Source organism: Pangasianodon hypophthalmus, chromosome 23 (assembly GCF_027358585.1).
Source record: "Pangasianodon hypophthalmus isolate fPanHyp1 chromosome 23, fPanHyp1.pri, whole genome shotgun sequence".
Lineage (NCBI taxonomy): Eukaryota > Metazoa > Chordata > Actinopteri > Siluriformes > Pangasiidae > Pangasianodon > Pangasianodon hypophthalmus.
In genome coordinates, this window is record NC_069732.1 from 2,447,683 (window position 1) to 2,472,053 (window position 24,371).

A 24,371-nucleotide genomic window follows, 5' to 3' on the forward strand; every position below is an offset into this window, starting at 1 on the left:
TGGCTCCATTCCACACCATATATTGTCCTCCCGGACAAGAGGGCCCTGCATGACGCTCTTGAACATCCTATCGCCTAGCCCCATAACAGTCTACACTACACACACACTGATTTTTTTAATGTGTGCAATTGTTGAAATTTTCTGTAAGGAGACATTTATTTAACATTCATGGAAAGAGTCTCCAGTGTAGGTGTTTTGTAACAGTCAGAGGTAAAGCTGTGACTTAAAGTTTTCTGACATCTTCAGGACAGAGGAGGTGGTTTCTCTGTACCGTGAAAAGACAAAAAAAAAACACAGCTTATTACCATCAACAGAGAAAAGGGAGCTGGTGCAACTACAACATAATCAATAACAGGAACTTACAAATTGCTTTGATGTAAGCTTTGATGTAAGCATATACTTTACTGTTATTAGAAAATAATCAATTACAGATTATTGTAGTAACCCTGCTTCATGTTGGTCTGTATCTTAACACCTTTTTCCACTATTTCCCTATTTTTTTATTTTTATTTCATATACAATGTACATTATATGGCCAAAAGTACGTGGACACCTGACCTTCACACCCACATGGGACCCTTCCCCAAACTGTTGCCACAAAGTTGGAAGCACACAATTATATAGACTGTCTTTGTATGCTGTAGCACTACAATTTCTCTTTGGAACTAAGAGGCCCAAACCTGTTCCAGCATGACAATGCCCTGTGCACAAACAAAGCTCCATGAAGAAATGGTGTGTTAAGTCAAGTAGAAGAATTCAAGTGTCCTGCACAGAGCCCTGACCTCAACCCCACTGAACACATTTGGGATGATCTGGAACACCGACTGCACCCCAGACCTCCTCGTCCAAAATCAGTGCCTGACGTCACTAATGCACTTGTGGCTGAATGAACACAAATCCACACAGTCAAGCTCCAAAATCTAGTAGAAAGCCTTTCCAGAAGTGTGTAGGTTATTATAACAGCAAAGGAGGAATAAATCTGGAATGGGATGTTCAACAAGCACATATGGGAGTGATGGTCAGAGGCACACATATTTTTGGCTGTATACTGTACATACAACTCTTATGTTGAGTGCTTATCTTATGAGCTCTGACAAAGTTCTTGCATCTTGAATGTTGTAACAGTGTAACAGTTATATTCCGACATTACTTACTCAGCTTTTCTGGATGCTGCAACCACAGGCAGGAGCTTCAGAAGAACATCATCTGATGTACAGTGTTTGTTGGTATATCTATTAAGGACAAACACGTCTTGTTCCTGCACTGATGTCAGTAAAACAAACACCACAGCTGACCACTGAGATGGAGAAAAATTTTCTTTTTGAAAATTTCCAGACTGCAGGTAGCATTGGATTTCCTCAACTAGAGAATGATCACCAAGTTCATTCAGACAGTAGAACAGATTGATGGATTTCTCTGTTGAGGGATTCTCTCTGATCTTCTTCTTGATGTAATTACCTGTTTCCTGATTACTGTGGGAGCTACTTCCTCTCTTTGTCACTATGGTTTGTAAAAGGATCTCATTAGATGCCAGTGAGAGACCCAGAAGAAAGCGAAGGAAAAGATCCAGATGTCCATTTTTACTTTGTAAAGCATGATCTACAGCACTCCTGTGGATATCTGAGATTGTAATTTCTCTTAGCAGCAGCCACATTTTAGACAACAGACTCTGCTGAAGAACATTTCTCTTTTCATTTATGAATATCAGGTGCACAAATAGAGCTGCAAGGTGTTCCTGAATGCTCAGATGAACAAAGCAGTACACTTTACTCTGGTGAAGCCCAAACTCTCTGAAGATCTGTGTACACACACCTGAATACTCTGATGCTTCTGTCACATCAATGCCACACTCCATCAGGTCTTCTTCATAGAAGATCAGATTGCCTTTCATCAGCTGCTGAAAAGCCAGTTTACCCAGTTTCAGAACGATTTCTTTATCTGCCTCTTGGTTTGTTGTGTATTTTTTCTTTATGATGTTTGTCTGAATGATGAGGAAGTGTGTGTACATTTGAGTCAGAGTCTTGGGGATCTCTCCACTCTCTGCTTCCTCCAACATTCTCTCTAGAACAGTGGCTGAAATCCAGCAGAAGACTGGGATGTGGCACATGATGTAGAGGCTTCTTAATGACTTCAGGTGTGTGATGATTCTGTTGCTCAGGCTCTGATCACTGATCTTCTTCCTGAAATATTCCTCCTTCTGTGGGTCATTGAACCCTCGTACCTCTGTGACTCGATTAAACCACTCCGAGGGGATTTGATCAGCTGCTGCTGGTCGGGAGGTGATCCAGATGAGAGCAGAGGGAAGCAGATTGCCTTTGATCAGGTTTATCAGCAGCACATGCACTGATGCTGATTCAGTTACATCACACAATCTCATTGTGTTCTGGAAATCCAGAGGGAAACGACACTCATCTAAACCATCAAAAATGAACAGAACTTTGTCCAAGCTGGAAATCTTTGTTTCTTTTGTCTCCTTTAAAAAAAAATGAAGGAGCTCCATCAGGCTCAGTGTTTGATCCTTCATCAAATTGAGCTCTCTGAAAGGAAGTGGAAATATGAGATTAATGTCCTGATTTGTTTTCCCTTCAGCCCAGTCTAGAATGAATTTCTGCACAGAGACTGTTTTTCCAATGCCAGCAACTCCTTTTGTCAGAACAGTAAAAATCGGACAGTCATTTTGACACAAGGGCTTAAAGATGTCACTGCATTTGATTGGTGTTTCCTCTGTTGCTGCTCTCCTGGATGCTGCCTCGATCTGTCTCACCTCATGTTCAGTATTGACTTTTCCACTGTCTCCTTCTGTGATATAGAGCTCTGTGTAGATCTCATTGAAAAGTGTTGGGTTTCCCTGGTTTGTTGTCACCTCATTTACATGCTGAAACTTCTTTATCAGACTTAATTTGAATTTGTCCTGAACATCAATTCTAGCAGATGAAGATTCACACCTGTGAGATGATGGTGTGGGAAAGAAACATGGAAACATGGTGAGACCTCAAGCAAAACTATTATTTCAGTCTAAACTACGGTGTATGTTTTAGATAATCTAATCCATCTATGGAAATACAGTGTGATTTAGAATAGCAGAAAATTATTGGAAAGAAGTTCAATACCAAGATGTCACTATTATGGCCATGAGGGGGGTCATGATCTTACCCTGGATCTGTGATCTTCGGTTCTTTTATGTTTCCATCTCTTTGTAGGACACTGTGGGCAACCAAAAATTGTGTTGTATTTATTTTCTCCAATATACTAAAATATATTAGAGCAAAATTGTACCTGAAATGTTATATGAAACATTTTGGAATTAAAACGGATGTGCTTTGGAATATTATAGGCAAATGTTTTGATACCAAAGACTAGACCTTCTTTTATTTGGTAGGTAAGAGGTAGACAATACAGCAATGTGATTGTGTCATGTCGAGGTCAGAATCGGCCTACAAATATGGCCGCCACAAATTACAATTGTCACGTTCACTACGATTGTCACGGTCACGTTCCCATTCACCAGATTACTGATTACACACACCTGGTTTTAATTATACACTACCCTAAAAATACGGACTTTAATACAAACCAAATGTGAAGTATTGATCAGTATATTCTTACTGAACATGCCAAACCTTTTTTCTTTGTTCATGATATTCTGGATTTGCCTAGATTTGTCTGTTTGTTAATCACCTGACCTTGCCTTTTTTTCTTTTTTTTACCACAATCCTCTCTGTTTTTGGTGTTGTCTGGCAGTCATGTCAATAAAGCCTTTCACCTGTAACTGCCTCTCCTGTTGTCAAATGTTGAATTTTTCATCTGCAGTGATGTCAGGTCAAATCTATCTGTGAACTCAGTTTCCCGGGACACACTGCGGCCTACAGACATGGCTGTCCCGCACTAGGCTTGACAGAATCCATCAAAGCTATCATGTTCTCCCCGCACTTTTGATTACCTTCACCTGTTCCCACTCACACACACACACTATAAAAAGGAGATAAACTCACATATAGAATGTGAAGTAATGCTCAGCTGTGCAAACTCTGCACTTAACAAGCCTTTTGATCATGTGTTGCTACTCTGGTTCTTGACTTTGATTGTTTCCTGGTTTCAGAATTCTGGATTTTGCTACATTTTTGCTGTTTGCTGATCACCTGACCCTTGCCTGTGTTTTTGGCATTAAACTTGCCTTATATCTGGATTTTTCTGCCAAATATTTATGAAACTGCTACAATTACATTTGCATCTGTCTCTAAGTGGATAGAACAACGCAGCCCTAAAAGCCGCATTTCACTCAGGTCTTAACCCAGAAGTCCTCACATGGCATGCCACGTCATTGGGCTTTGTCCATTGGTGCACCCAGCCCACAGCTAGGACAGGCCTGTCCTTGAGCGGGAGCTCCAAACTCACTTCAAAATGGTGAGTTTATCCCAGTTTTTATCTCATCAGTCATTTATGCTTCAGATTACTGTACAACAATCAGGTGTGGTTTCTGTTTTGACATCAGTGGGAAACTTCATTGACCTGGACACTGCAAACCAACACCTGCCACATGCTTTGACTATCCTTGCCTTTGACAAAGGGCCCATAGAGGGGAGGCAACATCAATCTCTGCACATGGCCCCTCCTTTTATGAGTCAGCGCACTCCATCAGGAGCGAATTTCATTTCTGGTGACTGTCACGTCCAAGTATTCCATCATCCTGGGCTTTCCATAGATGCAGCTCCACAGCCCCCAAATCTCTTGGATGCACAAGGAAATCACCAGCTGGTCAACCCATTGTCACCACAATTGCACCCTATCACCCCAGCTTTGCATGGCCTCAACATCTGTGGAAGGTCCAGAGCATCATGCACCCACAGACATCCCCTCTGTGTACTGAGACCTCCTCTGGCTTTGAACCAACTCATTTTACGACATGTTTACTACAAATGCCCATAGACCTTTTCAGTGACTTGTCCATATTGGCAGCTGGGACAGAACCCCACCAATTATATCAGCCATTCAACAAATATTAATTTTTATAATGTCCTTACTCACAACTCCATACATTTTAAGTTCTGTTGAAATACTTATGACCACTTCTGAGTCACTAACAATTTAAAAACATTTGTTATTTGACAGATATAAGCCATGTTTCTGTTGACATAGATCCCTGAATCATAGTCTAATACTAAAAATTTGTATAATTTTTTTTTACAGCAATTCAAATTTATTATTGCATTAAAAAAAGACACTGACTGAGAGAACTAAAAAAAACAAAGGTATAATATTGGGGGACTGACATGGTTAACACTTACAACCATTAATTTTTATTTTTACCTCATCTTACTCTTGATTGTTGCTCAACTAGTGAAACAGGTTTGTCTAAATATGGAGCAATTATTGCTATATTTTTAATTTTAAACCATGGCTTATACAGTATAGTCCACCACTGAATGCAGACCTGGGCTTATTATTTGTATAGACTCATACACAGATCAACCATAACATTAAAACCACCTGCCTAATATTCTGTAGTTCCCACTTGTGCTGCCAAAACAGCTCTGACCTGTCGAGGCATGGACTCCACAATACTTCTGAAGATGTGCTGTGGTATCTGGCACCAAAATGTTAGCAGCAGATCCTTTAAATCCTGTAAGTTACGAGGTGGGGCCTCCATGGATCAGACTTGTTTGTCCAGCATATCCCACAGATGCTCGATCGGATTGAGGTCTGGGGAATTTGGAGGCCAAATCAACACCTTGAACTCTTTGTGATGTTCCTCAAACCATTCCTGAAAATTTTAGCAGTGTGGCAGGGAGCATTATCCTGCTGAAATAGGCCACTGCCATTAAGGAATATCTTTGCCATGAAGGGGAGTACTTGGTCTGCCACAATGTTTAGGTAGGTGGTACATGTCAACGTAATATCCACATGAATGCCAGGACCCACGGTTTCCTAGAAGAACACTGATCAGAGCATCACACTGCCTCTGTCGGCTTGCCTTCTTCCCATAGTGCATCCTGGTGCTATCTCTTCCCCAGGTAAGCAATGCACAAGCACCCAGCCATCCACGATGTAGAAGAAAACGTGATTCATCAGACCAGTCTACCTTGTATTGTAGGCGCTTTTGGCAGTGGACAGGGTCAGCATGGGCACTCCAACCGGTCTGCGGTTACACAGCCCCATACGCAGCAAGCTGAGGCAAACATCAGCTTCAGATGGAGAGGAGGCGGGTTGAACTGGCAGGTAACACATGATGATTCTCACCTGTGTCTTATTACCCCTAGTCTATTTATTTCTGTTTCTCTGTACTTTCAGTGACTACCGTAACCAGAGAAAGCCTGAGCGATCAGCTGGCGGAGCATGCAACACACACAGACACACACCGAGGACCGTGAGCTTGAACTCTAACAGACAAAAGCCATGAGCGCATGATGGGCCCTTTTCTTTTGATTTGTCCCTGAGTTTTTGATGTTCACTGAAAATCATGGTGTGAATAAATGTGAGACCAGAGCTCGGCTAAAATCCAGCCTGCCTCCCGAGTCTTCCCCAGCACCCTTACACACCAAAACCAAAAAAAATGGGATTTTTGGAATATTCAGACACCACTATGGAAGTCTCCCCACTTGGTGAGATCATAAAGTCTCTTGCCAGTCTCCACCAGACCCAACATCAAGCGCTTCTCAACCTGTGCCACGACCAACAGTTGCACTTTGAAGCACTCGTGCAGGAGCAGGCCAAGAGCCGGCTTGCACTCTAGAAGCTGCTGCAGTTAACCACATGACCCCTGCCACCTTTCCACCCCTGATGCTCACCACAATAGCCTCCACTGATGATCCAGTGGGGGTGCCACCGGCCTGCCTCCTTGGACGAAGCCATTCACTGGGTAAAGGGTCATTTGACGACGGACTGTAGTCCAGGCACCTCCCTGTCTTTGCGCTCTCTCTCTCTCTCTCTCTCTCTGTCTCTAACTCTTTGCCCTACTCCTTCGCCGGTCCCTGAGGCACCTGAGGCATTCCTACGAACACGTGAGTAATTGATGGTTAAAAAATCCAGCCAAATGGTGCTCTATACCACCTGTACCTTTCTGTTATTAAGGATAGGTTATATCGAGTGACGCAGGACACTCAATCCAAGGAAGAGACGGCCCAATTGTTGGTACCGAAAAGCCGTAGGGAGCTCTTTTTCCATGCGGCGCATCATAATCCCATGGCTGGCATTTGGGGCAGGATAAGACACTGCAGTTACAACAGCTGAGATCTATCCTGAGATCCTTGAGATGGGCAGTACTCACAGCAAATCTAAAGAAGTGTGCAGTGGGTGGAAGTATGGTATCTGGGTATCCCCAAATTGATAGGACAGCAGCAATTGCAGCCTGCCTGAGCCCCAAGTTCAAAAGGGTGGTAAGGCAGTTCCTGCAGCTAGAGGTAGGTTTGTGCCTAATTTTTTGGATGTCACCAGCCTGCTGACTGACCTCACTAAAAAGGGAGCACCACATCCAGTCCAGTGGATGGAGATATTACCTGTGTCCAGAAGAGGGCTCTCTGTCTTTGAAAGTAAGAGGAAGATCAGTAGATGCAGAACTCTTCATGGAGACATGGCTGGCTACTGGTGAGTCTGGTCTGTTTACCTGGGTTAGACTGCACAACAACAGACACAAGACATCAACAAGTTTATTTACTGAGTACATTTCAATAACATTAACAGACACTGCAAAAGATAATCATGAGCATTGCACATGGTCTTTACACATGGGGTGCAAATTGGCTAACGTAGTGACCAAACACACTATACTTTTGTTTAATTCTTTTTCTTTCTACTTATCTCCACTGACTAAAATATTTTCTTATTATATCTTTACACCCATGTTATGCACTTACAGCACAGTCATTTTATGTGCTGCTGACCCAAATATGCTGTTTCTTCTAAAATGTGACGTTGCATACGAGAATGTGTTTGAATTTGTGTTTCACCTTGTTTGTAAGATTTCTGGTGTGTATTTTCTACTGATCTGTAAGAGTTTCACTTTTACCCTAATCAACAGATCGAGACTCTATAAATAAGAGAGTGTAAATGTCCATTTCCTCCAGCTGCTGAAGTGCTATTACAGGCCTCCATTTGAATATTGGACCATGACTGGTTATTATATTTTCTAACACAATAACACTTAACTGTCACATGTTTAAAGACCCCTCAGAATTGCCGGTGAACGGTTACAACCTAAAAGAGGTTTCCTAAGAGAATACTGGAAATCTGCTGAACAGACAAGCTTTGCACTTTTTAAAAATTGGTTTACTCATAAAAACAAAGCCCACAGAGTTTAGGCATTATTACCTGTTACCAGATGAGGGGTCTCCCCCTTTGAATGCAAGAGGAACAACCATAGATGCATCACTCTTCATGGAGACACAGCTGAGTAATGGCGAGTCTGGTCTCTTTACCTCGGTTAGACTGAACAACAACATGCAAACGACGTCGACAACTTTAGTTATTTCTTACATTTTCACATTAACAGACATTGGAAAATACAAACATGATTTGGCCATTTAACATGGGATTGATATAAGCTACTGTGCTGTGACTGAACACATTCACTACATTGTACTTTCATTAAATTCCTGTTCTTTTTGCTCACCTTCTCTGATTCTAAATAGTTTCTACATATTGCATATCCATTGTAATTGCTTACAGCACAAATAACATTGTATTGCATCCACAACTCAGTGTACTGAAAATAATTCCCCAATTACACAGACTGTGTAACCTTATTTCCACACATATTTGCTAATACAGATGCTCCTACCTGTCCCCAGATGAGGGGTCTCCTTCTTTGAATGTAAGAGGATCCATGGATGCATCACTCTGCATGGGTAGTGGAGAGCCAGAAGTCGTAATCTGGAGTATACTGGACAACAATGCCCACATACCATAAGCAACTTTATTTAGTTTATTTACTCATGTACATTTACAGACACCAGAAAACACAAACATACTGCATTCTGTGTATCAGCCAAGACCCCACCAATTTACCACCACTTTTTTGCTCTTACTCTCGGTAAGAGAGAGTAAAGTAAAGCATGATGGAGTAGGTGTGTCTGGTCATCAAGTATGTGGTCCTAACCCTCCGGTACTACCTGTTGGGGCATCCAACATCCATCATTCACCAAAAGATACCAACTCGCAGATCACTCATTTGTATCTGGCACTTCAGCCATTCACACATTCACACAACACATACAGATACACACACTGAGGAGCGGGAACTTGAACTCGATTGGAGCGAAAGCCGCGAGATCATGATGGGCCCTTTTCTGTTGATTTGTCCCTTTTGTTGAGTTTTTGAAAGTGTGCTGGAAAGTGCAGTGTGAATAAACACAAAGGCTTAAATCCCGTCTGCATCCCAAGTCTTCCTCCACACCCTTACATCCCCCAGGTTCTAAATTTTAAAAGGTTAAATTCTGATCTATCGTCTCATTCATTTTTTGATCTCAAACGCAAATGTTTTCAGTGCATAACAAAAACAAAAGAATTGGCCTTGTAGAACCAATACCTTTAGAGGGGACTGTATATAAAATTTATGGTTATTTCACATCTCCTAACTGCCAAGGGGCAGTGTTTGAACATCTGCATACCTTTATGTGTGCATGCGCACACACGCCCAGACCTCCTGAAAGTGAGTCACATAGTAACCATACTATTAAAGCCATCAGTAATAGCAGACATTCCCTTTTCTTCTTCAATAACTTAAAATTAGGTTCATACTAGCATCACCTTAGCTTAGTGTTAATTACTTTTCGCTTTGCACTAGCTTCGTTATAGCTTTGCACCAGCCTCGTATAACTTTGTTAGTTTCAGATGGCTACGAGCTGGCTTAGCCGGGCCCTCTTGGGTAACATTGGCATGGTAAACTAAGCCCTCTGCTGTAACAATGGCATAGGAGTAGGCTGCAAAGTGTGTGGTGGGGTGGTCACTTTCACTAAAACTTCACACTTCTAATGCTGAGTAATGAAGTTAGTGGTCTCCAGTAACTCATACACAGTTTGGAGTGTGCACTTACTCCCCAAGGCATCAATCAGCAGCGCTTCACTTGGCATCAACTCCGAAAGTGGCCAGCCATGGCTTAAATCACTTGTAGCTGCCCAAAGGATCAAGGGAGCTTCAGAAAATTCAGAGCTGAATACCTGCTGGGATAGTCCTGATAGTCACACTTGGATTCACTAAGGGTCACAAAAGCCTTCTGGTCTTCTTCAGTGCTAACTGCCATTTGGTAGACCACTGAAGAGTGGAATAGTGTTGAATTGCAGAATTGCCAACTTTGCCTTAATGCAGAGCAGAGCTCCTAGCGGTGATTTGTAACATTTAACATTCCTGGTGTACAGCACAATATGTTTTTTTAGGCCACATTCCCAAAAGAACAATCTTTAGAGCAACATTGCTAGTGGTGAGCCATAATATAACCATCCCCAGTATGTCATACACTGTCTGGTTAATTTCTTCTGGGCCACTGTCCCAAAGACAATACTTTTGTGAAAGTGGCCCAGTGTTCCCCAAGTTTATAGAACACGACAGATTTATTTTCTCACTGGCTGCATTCCTGAAAGAATTGTCTTTGGAACAGTGCTCCTAGTGGTGAGTCATAATATAACCATCCCCATTATATAGTGCACTGTACTGCTATTTTCTTCTGGGCTGCATCCCTGAAAGAACTGTCTATAGAACAGTGCACTTAGTGGTGAATATTTGCAATCCCACGTTTCACAGTTTGGTTCTGAAAGAGGAAAAAAGTAGAAATAATGCAGTTCCTATGTGTGGGCAATGTCTGAGTCCTTTGGAGGCTGGAGAGAGGCATCAGCTAGGTGTTCAAAGTCTATTCATTGATCATGTCAGAGAGGCAATTGTTGGATTGGACATTCCATGATACACACATACCAATTTACATCAATAGTGCTGAGGCAGAGCCTGGGTTCCTGCGTCTGCAACACCTCTACTCAGCATTTTTGCTCCTCAGCAGCATGAGGAAAGCCTCCCAATGGAATTAGTGCAGTGAGTATATCAAAACATCCTTGCAGTCAGTCTGAGGGTGAGTGATTTCCTTGTGACCTACTTATATAGGTTATCCAGGTTTTGAAACACCATCCCTTGGTGGTTAGGAGGGGTGAAACAGAATCTAAGGTTATGGAGGTAACCCTGTTCTGAACACACATACCACCAGGGTTTATTGTTGATTATAAGATAATGAAGCTGTCATGCTGTAAATATGTTGGAAAATTGAGTTAGATTGTTTTCACCATGCTCCATGCATATATACTTTCATTTTTCATATTAATGGAATATAATGCACTACTGTGCTAGCTAATGTTTATTATATTTCTGATGTATACAGTACAAGTGTTCATACTGTGTATTTGCAGGTGGCCCTGATTTGAAGTTTACAAGCCTCACTTGTAATTGTGACATTCCCCTTTCTTTTTATTATATGAGGAACAGCTTGTTGTCTTCTGCAGTACATGGTACTAAATGACTGATACATCTGCAATCATATTTATGGATATGTATTTCATTTCCCTTACAGACAACACACATATGCAAGCATAAACCCATACATTCAGTACTCATCTATGTTTATTTGCCTCTGCCTTTAATTAAACTACTCTTAAGCAAGACTGGTCTTAATTGGTGTTCTGGTCTACACACCAGATTGAATATAGTATAAAATCTGCAACAGAGTCTGCATTCTATCTCCAAAAATGTTTGTCGCTATATGTCCACTTTACGTTTAAGCTGTAAGTAATTAAAGTCTTTTTTAAAACAGAATATTATAACAAAGTTGGTTTTGCCCATTTATCAATTAGTGCACTGAAATGAATTCACTGAAATACACTGACAGCATAACCCGATTTTTACGCAGATATTTTTATACAGAAATTTTTACCTGTGTCCAGATGAGGGGTCTCCATCTTTGAATGTAAGAGGAAGATCTATGAATGCATCACTCTCCATGGAGACACAGCTGGGTAGTGGAGAGTCAGATCTAGGGTAGAAATTTAAGTGTGTAAATTTTTACAAATAAGAACAGACACCAAAGAAAACAAACCTACTGAAATGTTCTGACTGTTCATATAGTTTGTTGTAATACCTGAGCCTTTTTTTCTAAACATCACCAAACTAATGTAAGGTGATGTCTTCTGTACCTTTTTATGCTGTTTGTTGCAGCTATATGTTTTACCTGAAAGCCCTGATTTGTTCAATTCTGACAAGACAAGTTAAAAAAAGGACAAAATATATATCCACTGTCTGTCTCACTAACTTAAACAATGTTGCTTGCCATGTTTCCATGGAGCGAATCATTATTAAGTTTATAAAATTGACTCCATAGCTTTGTTGGTTACTCCTAGTTTTAACTGCCTGGAATCAGCACTTTTTTTGATCTACTTCACTGTGAACCAAAAGCAGGATTGAGATTTGATGGCTTGACACATTTATTTGAAATATATATTGTGTATGCTACGAAATGCTACACTACTGCCCAACAGGCAGTATGTGTTATGAAGTGAGGAAACTTTCATCTCGATCATTTATTTGAAACCATGTACTGTATAGTTATTTGTAACCCATCTAGCTGTCATACAAAGTAGCACAAGATAATGTTTTCTCATAGGGCAGAAAGGACTGAAAACGTGGTTCTTTTCTACAATGTGTGTGTTGCACACACAGAGAGAGAGAGAGAGAGAGAGAGATGGACCAGCGAGCACGTGGAGAGCTGAGCTGGATTGTGTGTTTATGAGACTGAGTTGAAACATGACGAGTGCTGAAAAATGCTCGAAAAAATTAAAAGGGAAATAAAGAGCCCTTTAAGTTGTCCCAAGCCTGCCTCTTGTTTCCTCCTTTTTCCCTTGCAACCCATGAGAGTGTCAGTGTGATATATACCTAGGAAACCAGATAAGGTAGGATAACTCAAAAGAGTACACAGCAGTTAAAATGCATGGTTCAAATTGGTACATTGTGCTTCCACTGTTTCTCACGTTGGCCACAAACAAATGATGACAAACCAAAATATTACTCACATGAAAACAGAGGTTATGTCATGAGGGCAACATTGTAGGGTAGTGTAAAAAGTTCCCATACTTAAGGGAAGTGAACATTTACTGTTTTGTTATCAAATGTGTTTTTAGTCTTAACGAAGTGAAGCAGCATGCCACAGCATTTTGCATAACATGGTCCTAGTAAGCAGTGATGAAATTTGTAGCCAACTATTCTTTTATCAAATTTGACTGATTTTGTTAATTACTTCTTGTAGCCATAGTATTGTTCCATTTCTACCCTCATCAACAAGAGTCTATAAATAAACAGCTATTACAGGTCTGTTATAATATTTGACCGACACTAGCTATTAAATTTTTTGACACATTTAACTGTCACATGTTAATACTCAAATACAAACACAGCATACAGAAGTTAGGAAAAGATATTACCTGTGTCCAGATGAGGGCTCGCCATCTTTGAATGTAAGAGGAAGATCAATAGAAGCATCACTTTCAATGGAGACATGGCTGGCTGCTGGTGAGTCTGGTCTGTTTACCTGGGTTAGACTACAAAACAGCGCACACATAACTTTAACAACATTATTTACTGAGTACATTTTCATTTACATTAACAGACACTGCAAAACATAAATATGATAATTGCACATGACCTTTACACATGGGGTGCAAATTGGCTAATGTACTGACCAAACACGTTATACTTTTGTTTAATTCTTTTTCTTTCTACTTATCTCCACTGACTTATCCTCCTATTATATTTTTACACTCATGTTATGTGCTTACAGCACAGTCATTTTATGTGTTGCTGATCCAAATATGCTGTTTCTTCTAAAATGTGACAATTCCTAAGAGAATGTGTTTGAATTTGTGTGTCATCTTGTTTATAAAATTTCTGGTGTGTATTTTCTACTGATCTGTAAGAGTTTCACTTTTACCCTAATCAACAAATCGAGACTCTATAAATAACAGACTGTAAATGTCCATTTCCTCCAGCTGCTAAAGTGCTATTACAGGCCTCCATTTGAATATTGGACCATGACTGGTTATTATATTTTCTAACACAATAACACTTAACTGTCACATGTTCAAAGACACTTCAGAATTGCCAATGAAAGGTTACCTCCTAAAAGAGGTTTCCTAAGAGAATACTGGAAATCTACTGAACAGACAAGTTTTGCACTTTTTAAAAATTGGTTTACTCATAAAAACAAAGCCCACAGAGTTTAGGCATTATTACCTGTTACCAGATGAGGGGTCTCCCCCTTTGAATGCAAGAGGAACAACCATAGATGCATCACTCTTCATGGAGACACAGCTGAGTAATGGCGAGTCTGGTCTCTTTACCTCGGTTAGACTGAACAACAACATGCAAACAACTTTAGTTATTTCTTAAATTTTCATGAACATTAACAGACATTGGAAAATACAAACATGATCTGGCCATTTAACATGGGATTGTTATAAGCTACTGTGCTGGGACTGAACACATTCACTACATTGTACTTTCATTAAAATCCTATGCTTTTTGCTCACCTCTGATTCTACATAGTTTCTACATTTTGCACATCCATTGTAATTGCTTACAGCACAAATAACATTTAAAGCAGAATATTGCAACGACAAGTCAGTGCACTGAAAATAATTCCCCAATTACACAGACTGTGAAACCTGATTTCCACACATATTTGTTTATATAGATGCTCTTACCTGTCCCCAGATGAGGGGTCTCCTTCTTTGAATGGAAGAGGATCCATGGATGCATCACTCTGCATGGGTAGTGGAGAGCCAGAAGTCGTAATCTGGAGTACACTGGACAACAATGCACACATACCATAAGCGACTTTATTTTATTTACTCATATACATCTACAGACACCAGAAAACACAAACATACTGCATTCTGTGTATCAGCCAAGACCCCACCAATTTACCACCACCTTTTTGCCATCAACCTTCTTCTTGTCCTCAGCTCAATAGGAGATTGGGAAACCTTTGGGTCAGAGGACTCAGTATTGCAGCACCACCTCTGCATAGGTCATAATTTATTCTTCATTTAGGCTGCTGATGGGGAGTGTGTCAGATTATATAATGAAAAGAAAATAACCCTTTGCAACAAGACAAACAACTTCTAAATGTGACCATCTACTGTTGGACTTATGTACAACATAGGGCCATATTCAGAACTGGCAACTTCAGTCCAAAATTGACATCACCTGATATTGATATATCAATTTATATATCAATATATATTGATATCAATATATGTTTCTCAAGCTCTGGAATGAGCTGAGGAATGTGGAGCTCTGAAGTTTCAACAGCTTATGGTTATATCCAATGCTTAGTGGTGCATTTGCTCTGCAGTGGCTATTATTACGTAGCTTTTTTTTTTTTTTTTTGAGACATAATAGTTTATTGCTTATTGTTTTTCATTTGCTTTTATGCATAATCACTAGAGCTTTTTCCATTCCATAGAGTTCTGTGTAAATATCTGACTTGATTTAAAGCTTCATTTACATTAGTGATTGACAAAGCGTCAGGCCACCATTCATTTTTAATGTACACTGTAAAAATGTTGGGGTGTTCTTTTATCCCAAACACTGGGTCACACATACTGGGTAGTTTAGTTGGGTTATTTGTTCCATTTTTGGATTAATTTGGTAACAACCCATGTTGGGTTAGATATTCTGATCTCTTGATGGCATTTAAAATTTTAATGGTCTAGCTTATATTAGACAGAATTTGCTGATTTATATCCTGCTGCTTTCCTTAAAAATAAAGTTAGAAATATATAATTACCATCCACTTTAATAGGAACACCTGTACACCTAATCATTCATGCACATTCACATCAAACATCAGAATGAAGAAAAAGTGTGATCTCTGTGACTTCAACCATGGCATGGTTGTTGGGGCCAGATGGGCTGGTTTGTCTTTCAGAAACTGTTGATCTCCTGGGGATTTCACACACAACAGTCTCTAGAGTTTACACAGAATAAATATAATGCCTATAATAAATATATGCATATAATAATAATAATAATAATAATAATAGTTCCGGTGTCAGGTCATATTATTTTTAATAAGTGTCTGGATTATTTCAGGTGTTGTTTTTTGCATTGGCCAGATAAAAGCACACAGTAATAAACATCCCATGTGGTCTGTGGTCTGTTCTTGTGCTCAAGAATGAATGAAGGTAAAAACCTTGCAAAATATACATTCTTAAAAATAAAAGTTCCTAGTTCGCCATGTTATGATGTATTTAGTGTTATAAAATCGTGATCATATCTTTGCTACAGGTATCCACATGGCCCTGCTGTGAGTAGGCCAGCGTTTGGGACCTGGTACAAAAGTCTTAAAGTTTGAGCCGACTGTATGACTTAAAGCCACTGGCGGTAATCACTGTCAGAGTTTATACCATTTGACTATTTATTCTTATTTTCCTGTGGGAGAGAAATCAGTTCCAGTATAACACAGTGTTTTGCTCAGGTGACACTCAGTTCCCTTTCTTCCCCTGATCCTCCCTCCCTGTTCAAGATTTAACGTTTAACGTGTTTAATGTGAGAGCAAGCTCATTTCTCATAATGTTCTTTTTACACACACAGCATACACACAAATTAAACGCATTCTTCTTGCCTAAATGTTTATTTTTTTTTTTTAAGAGAGAGACAGAGACACATTTCAGACATGTTAATGTGGTTGTTGAAGTTTACAGACCACAAAATTATACATATATCCCGATAAAGTATGTGTGTGTGTGTGTATGTGTGTGTGTGTACGGTATATTCTGTTTCTGTGTTGTAGTTTTCTGTTTTTAATTTTTTTGGTGAAAGGTTACTTGTGTCAGTGTCACCTTTTCAGGAATACTAAACCTAAAATGTCCTTGCATTTTTTTCGTTTATATTTATTTTTCTACATGTTATTACTACACTAGATGGCATTGACTCAGAAATTCTTTCTAATATCTCCTACTAACATACAACGATCAGCCATAACATTAAAACCACTTGCCTAATATTGTGTAGATCCCTGTTGTGCCATCAAAACAGCTCTGACGTGTCGAGGCATGGACTCCACAAGACCTCTGAAGGTGTGCTGTGGTATCTGGCACCAAAATGTTAGCAGCAGATCCTTTAAGTTCTGTAAATTGCGAGGTGGGGCCTCCATAAATCTGACTTGTTTGTCCAGCACGTCCCACAGATGCTCGATCGAACTGAGATCTGGAGAATTTGGAGGCCAAGTCAACACTTTGAACTCTTTGTCATGTTCCTCAAGCCATTCCTGAACAATTTCTGCAGTGTGGCAGGGAGCATTATCCTGCTGAAAGAGGCCACTGCCATTAGGGAATACCGTTGCCATGAAGGGGTGTACTTGGTCTGTAACAATGTTTAGGTAGGTGGTACGTGTCAAAATAGCATCCACATGAATGCCAGTACCCAAGGTTTCCCAGCAGAACATTGCCCAGAGCATCACACTGCCTCTGTCGGCTTGCCTTCTTCCCATAGTGCATCCTGGTGCTATCTCTTCCCCAGGTAAGCGAAGCACACGCACCCGGCCCTCCTCCATCTTGTAAAAGAAAATGTGATTTATCAGACCAGGCCACCTTCTTCCATTGCTGCATGGTCCAGTTCTGATGCTCACATGTCCATTGTAGGTTCTTTCAGTGGTGGACAGAGGTCAGCATAGGCACTCTGACCAGGCTGCAGCTACGCAGCCCTGTATGCAGCAAGCTGTGATGCACTGTGTGTTTCGACACCTTTCTATCATAGCTAACACTAACTTATTCAGCAATTAGTGCTACAGTAGCTCTTCTGTGGGATCAGACCAGACGTGCTAGCCTTCGCTCTCCACACGCATCACTGAGCTTTGGGTTCTCATGTCCCTGTCGCTAGTTCACCAGTTGTCCTTCCTTGGACCACTTTTGGTAGGTACTAACCACTGCATACCGGGAACACCCCACAAGACCTGCCGTTTTGGAGATGCTCTGACCCAGTCGTCTAGCCATCACAATTTGGCCCTTGTCAAAGTCGCTCAGATCCTTATGCTTGCCCATGTTTCCTGCTTCCAACACATCAACTTCGAGAACTGACTGTTCATTTGCTGTCTAATATATCCCACCCCTTGACAGGTGCCATTGTAACGAGATAATCAATGTTATTCACTTCACCTGTCAGTGGTTTTAATGTTATGGCTGGTTGGTGTACATCCTACTAACATACATACATACATACATACACACACACACACACACACAGTACTGTGCAAAAGTCTTAGGCACGTGCAAAGAAATGCTGTAGAGCAAAGATGCCTTCAAAAATAATGAAATTAAATGTTTCTACATTTTAAAAACTACTATAAAGAGCAGTAAACAGTAATAAATGACACAAAGCCAATATGTGACAGCCTGTTGCTTTAAAAAAAAAAACAGTATCTCAGGTGCAGTGTGTGCAGTTTTTTTTTAAAGAAATGAGCTGTAAGTGTTACTGAGCATCTTGCAGAAGCAGCCACAGTTCTTCTGGACACTTTGACTGTCGACTCGCTTCTTATTTCTGCAGCGAAACCCAGCAGCCTTCATTATGTTTTTATCTGAAAAGTGTCTCTTATGGAATCTGCTGCTTTCTTTACTGACATACAAACATTTTTCTGTAACATTTCATTTTGTGCTGGAAAACTAACGTTTGGAATCTAAAATGAAAATGTTTTGTACTGAATCAATAATATAAAAGTCATAAAATACAAATCTATAACAAAGTTTGTACTAAAAAGATATATAGGGTGCCTAAGACCTTTGCACAGTACTGTATATATATATATATATATATATATATATATATATATATATATATATATATATATATATATATTAATGCACTCGTTCTAATATGTTAGCGTTTCTGTAACAGCTCATTCAGAGGGACTTGTATGATGCTGCCCATAATCTTCTGCTAATAACAAACAGATTAAAACATATAATTGTTAATAGTGTGAAGTTTTTGATAAGGAGACATTTATGTAACAATTATGGAAAGAGTCTCCAGTGGCAGTGCTTGAGATAAAGCTGTAACTTCATGTTTTCCACCACAAGAAAGTCTTAGGACAGAAGATGTTGCATTCTGTGATTTCTCAGTACCAAGATGTATATTTCTGTATCGGAAACTGTTTATTAACTTGTTTTGCAATATTCCCCATTTACTGTAACTATAAACAGAGAAAAAGTATGACAAGTTTTTCTTTAGTAAATAAAAAATGTAATCATTTGCAAATTGCTGTAGTATAAGAGGAATATATGATGGAGTGGTGATGTGATTCTTAACATTATGATAACATGGACTACACCAAATGAAAGTTAATATTTTAGAGCCATTATTAGATCACAATCCTGCTGCATGAGCTGAGCACATTACACCTTCCCTCACTAAGTAAACATACATGCACCTTCCCTTACTCACTCAACTTCATTAAAGTGAGGCCATGGAAAAAGTCCAATAAGTTCAAAATCAAAGAATCACGCTAAAAGGGTTTTCATAATTAAAAGTACTCACAGGTTAAGGCAGGCCCCAGGAGCTGATTATCAAACTTCCACGACTTACTTTTAGCGAGTAGGCCTAGTATTCATATTTAGAAATTGTATTCCGTCCATCATTTACAAAAGCTTCATGCCGTAATTGTACGACTGTTGTGATGTTTCCTATTAACTTCACTTTTCTTACACACTTCTGACAAGCAAAGGTACAATACGAAAAAAGTCTTCCACCTTTTAGGACACACCCATTCTTAAAATTAATATTAAAAACCAGGAGGCTCAAACATCAAGGTGATTCTGCTTCTTATTCTTTCTTTCTTTCTTTCTTTCTTTTTATATCGTATTGGACTTTAACATACATTTATGTATATGTCATTTTAAGGATTTTATATTCCTTCTCTTCTGTCCAAAATAAACAGCAGTGTGGCCTGAGAGCAGCTTCTTGTGTCCTGAACACACACACACGCACGCACACACACACGCACGCACACACACACACACACACACACACACACACACACACACACACACACACACTATAAACGCATTCTTCTTGTCTAAAAGTGTTTGTTAGAGACATCACTCACCTTTAGTCAGCAGTCGCTGTGTGTTGTGTGGAATTATAAATCTCAGCTTTACTAAATCTTCATGTTTTCGAGTCGTTCCTCAAAATGGCGATGAGAAACAGTTTCACTTTTAGAGAAAGAGTTCACTAAAGACGAGGTTTACAACCTGGGTGGTGCAGGGCGAAGATATAATAAAAACAATCTTTATAACTTTATAATAGTTGTGTGCAGAAATTCTGACCTGATAGCTTGCCAAATGCCATAAATGTAACTGTAGTTTGTTCACGCCATAGCTTTAGAATGAATAGAAATACAGGTGTAAACATACACGATATTTTAGTTTTGTTATAGAAATTGGGCTGAGCAAATAAATGATGGAAAATCATTTTTAGCATTGGTAAAAAGTAAAAGTAATTTAGAGCAGAACAGAAGGGTTAAGTGATTGTGATGACAGCAAAATCGTTTTTATTGCACAGGTCAATGAGTTATGAGTATCAATTTGAGGAAAAAATCGAATCAACTGTTGTAAATTATTAAACGTCTCTTCGCATTTATTACCTCCATGATATCATATTACACCACTAGATGGCGGCATTGAAAGCTACCTAAATACAACCAGCACATTACATGTCACACCAGAGACAGTAACACACTGGATTACTGCTACACCATACTAAAGACCGTGTATCGCTCTGTCCCCCGGGCAGCTGTGAGACACACTCATCACTCTCTGTTGCACCTTCTCCTGACCTACAGACAAGACCTGCTTAATATACAACAACGACAAACCATTGTTCACAGGAAAACCCTGACACTTTTGTCAAGCTAAGGAACAGACCTACAGAAGTGGTGACAAAATCCTGTATAATCAGGCAAAAAACACCTTGACAAAGGAGATAAGAGCTGCTAAGAAGAGCAACTCTGAAAAGCTGAGAAACAAATTCTTGGTTAATGACCCATGCGGCAGTGCGGAAATGCCTGAAAGACATCACTAATTACAGGACACCTTCCACCACTCTGTGGATTATCAACAGCTGGCTGATGACTTGAACATGTTCTATAGAAGATTCGACACGTAGGCCTGCATTCCATACCCACTCCATTAATCTCTTCACACATCCACTCTTCGTACACTTAGGATCTGTGAGGAAGGTGTTCATCAGGTCTTCCTGAAACAAAAGTCCAGGAAAGCATCAGGCCTAGATGGTGTCTCACCCTCCTGTCTGAGAAGCCGCATCCACCCCGGTTGACCCCGGTCTTCACACAGATCTGGAGCAGTGTGAAGTACCCTCCTGCTTCAAATGTTCCATCATCATCCCTGTCCCAAAAAACCCAGGATCATAGGGCTAAATGACTACAGACCTGTCTCCTTAACATCTGTAATCATGAAGTCCTTTGAGAGTTTGGTGCTGATCACTGGCCCCCTGCTAGACCCCCTACAGTTTGCCTACTGGGCTAATAGGTCAGTAGATGATGCAATCAACATTATATCCTCCAACACCTTGGCCATACAGGGACTTATGCAAGGATCCTATTCATTGACAGCTCAGCATTTAACACCATCATTCCAGATCTCCTCCAGGTTAAATTGATCCAGCTCCTCCACCCATCAATGGATCATCAGCTGCCTGACAGACAGACAGCAGCAAGTGAGGCTGGGGAAATTCACATCCAGCACCTGCACAATCAACACTGGTGCCCTTCCCCAGGAATGTATGCTGTCCCCACTCCTTTTCTCCCTGTATACAAATGACTGTATTGCTACAGACTGTTCTGTCAAACACCTGAAGTTTGCAGATGACACTACAGTCACTGGCCTCATCCAGGATGGTGACGAGTCTGCTTATAGAGGTGAGGTCAAATAGTTGGCTGTCTGATGCAGTTAAAAGAACCTTGCACTGAACATGCTCAAAGCGGTAGAGATGCCAGTGGACTTCAGAAAGAACCCGCCATTGTGAAAAAAGCCCAGCAGAGGATGTATTTTTTCAGCCATCTGAGAAAGTTCCACCTGCCACAAGAGCTGCTGACACAATTCTACTCAGCCATCACTGAGTCTGTTATGCGCACTTCAATAACTGTCCGTGAAAGTAATTGCAATTGTTGGGCTTTAGTGCAATATATTACTGTTACTTTGTAACTGACACTTACTTTTTTAACATAACTGTTAGCCGTTAGTCTAGCGGCTAGAATCCTGTGCTGTCACTGCCGTGGCCCAGTTTGATTCCTGGGCAGGGGACCAACCCAGCCACTAGGGGCTGCACAAGCCAGTACACTCTCACTCTCCGGTCCCAAGCCCGGATAAAATGGTAGGGTTGTGTCAGGAAGGGCATCCAGCGTAAAACCTGTGCCAAATCAAACATGTGGATAGTTGATCAGCTGTGGAAACCCCTTAAGGGGAGCAGCCGAAAGAACAACAACATTATATGTTGTAACGTATATGTTGTAACACTAGGGGGTGCACAAGCCAGTACACTCTCAGTGCTGGTCCCAAGCCCGGATAAAATGGTAGAGTTGCATCAGGAATGGCATCCAGCGTAAAACCTGCGCCAAATCAAACATGCGGATGTTTGCATGCTGTGGCAACCCCTTAAGGGGAGCATCCAAAAGAACAACAACATTATTCAATTCAATTCAGTTTTATTTGTATAGCGCTTTTAACAGTGAACATTGTCTCAAAGCAGCTTTACAGAACATAAGAAACAAAAAACATGCAAACAGAAACAAAAACATGCAAACAGTCCTAAATGTTGGACAAAATTATCCCTAGTGAGCAAGCCTGAGGCGACTGTGGCAAGGAAAAACTCCCTTAGATGATATGAGGAAGAAACCTTGAGAGGAACCAGACTCAGAAGGGAACCCATCCTCATTTGGGTGACACTGGAGAGTATGATATGAACAATGTCCTTTCTACATTTATGTGTAGTCATGTAGAATTTTATGTGTATATTAATTTGGAGATTGTTGTCTTCCTCAAAGTCCACATAGGGTTGGCAGCGATGCTTTGAATACCCAAATCCTCACGAGGCAGAAACCAGCTGGAGCAGGTCCATCTCTGGATGCCTCAGGATCCTCGTAGGGTTGGCCTCGTCTACTGGAGCTGGCACAATCTCTGTGTGCCTCGGGGATGGGTAGAAGAAGGGAAACAAGTGGAAAGGAATTAGCGTAGCTGCTGTTCATAATATTAGCGAGCACTAAATCATAATGTGCAATTAATCAGATGTTCTGAAGTACAAGGTTATGGTATGTGTTAAGTGTTAAGTGTATGCCTGGCTAAAGATATATGTCTTTAATCTACGTTTGAACTGGGAGACTGTGTCTGAGCCCCGAACACTGTCAGGAAGGCTATTCCAAAGTTTGGGAGCTAAATATGAAAACGTTCTACCCCCTTTTGTAGACTTTGATATTCTGGGAACTACCAGAAGTCCAGAGTTTTGAGATCTTAAGGAGCGTGGTGGATTGTGACGTGTTAGAAGACTGCCTAGATACGTGGGAGCTAAACCATTTAGAGCCTTGTACATAAGTAGTGCTAGTTTATAATCAATTCTAAACATAACAGGTAGCCAGTGCAGGGATGATAATATTGGGGTTATGTGATCATCTTTTCTTGACCTAGTAAGAACTCTGGCGGCCGCATTCTGGACTAACTGTAGCTTGTATATTGAAGATGCAGGACAAGCATCTGGAGGTCATGAATGCATGAACTAGCTTTTCTGCATCAGATACAGATAAAATGTTCCTAAGCTTGGCAATGTTTCTAAGGTGGAAGAAGGCTGTTTTGGAAATATGATTTTCAAAAGACAAGCTGCTGTCTAATATTACTCCCAGATCTTTAACTGTCGAGCTAGTAGTAATAGACATACCTGTCAACCCTCCCGTTTTTCCCGGGATTCTCCCGTATTTTACCATTCTATCCCGCTATCATCCCGTTGAAATATTTTCCCGTATTTCTCCCATATTTTTTAATCTTTCTATAAAAAAAAATCCCACTGGGTGTAATTGATATGTTTGCTACATTCGCCTCCGGTAAAGCAGGTGACAGTATACAGAACATTAGCTGTAACATCTACAGAACTCACTCAAACGGCACCCGCCAATAAAACAAGTAGAAGAAGAATAGCGGTCGAAGAAGAAGAACAGCATGGAGGAACGTGAGAGAGATGGCGTTGGAGTACCTGCAAAAAAGGCGAAAACTTTGTGCAAGTATTCCTTATTTTCAAATCCCAATGTTGACAGGTATGGTAATAGTACATCCTTCTAAATGCAAGTTGAATTG

At 40.4% G+C, this 24,371-nt stretch overlaps 1 protein-coding gene across 1 annotated transcript in view; it reads right to left on the reverse strand.

The window, feature by feature from the left end:
- LOC117595891 (NACHT, LRR and PYD domains-containing protein 12) overlaps positions 1-24,371 on the reverse strand; it is a 120,999-nt gene that overhangs the window by 47,663 nt on the left and 48,965 nt on the right. The window contains exons 10-17 of the mRNA XM_053228311.1: positions 14,251-14,367; positions 13,443-13,559; positions 11,903-12,001; positions 8,774-8,875; positions 8,305-8,421; positions 7,494-7,610; positions 3,154-3,204; positions 1,155-2,945 (exon numbers count right to left, since the gene is read on the reverse strand). Of these exons, the coding sequence (XP_053084286.1) occupies positions 1,155-2,945; positions 3,154-3,204; positions 7,494-7,610; positions 8,305-8,421; positions 8,774-8,875; positions 11,903-12,001; positions 13,443-13,559; positions 14,251-14,367 (2,511 nt within the window). The remainder of the gene's footprint in view (positions 1-1,154; positions 2,946-3,153; positions 3,205-7,493; positions 7,611-8,304; positions 8,422-8,773; positions 8,876-11,902; positions 12,002-13,442; positions 13,560-14,250; positions 14,368-24,371) is intronic.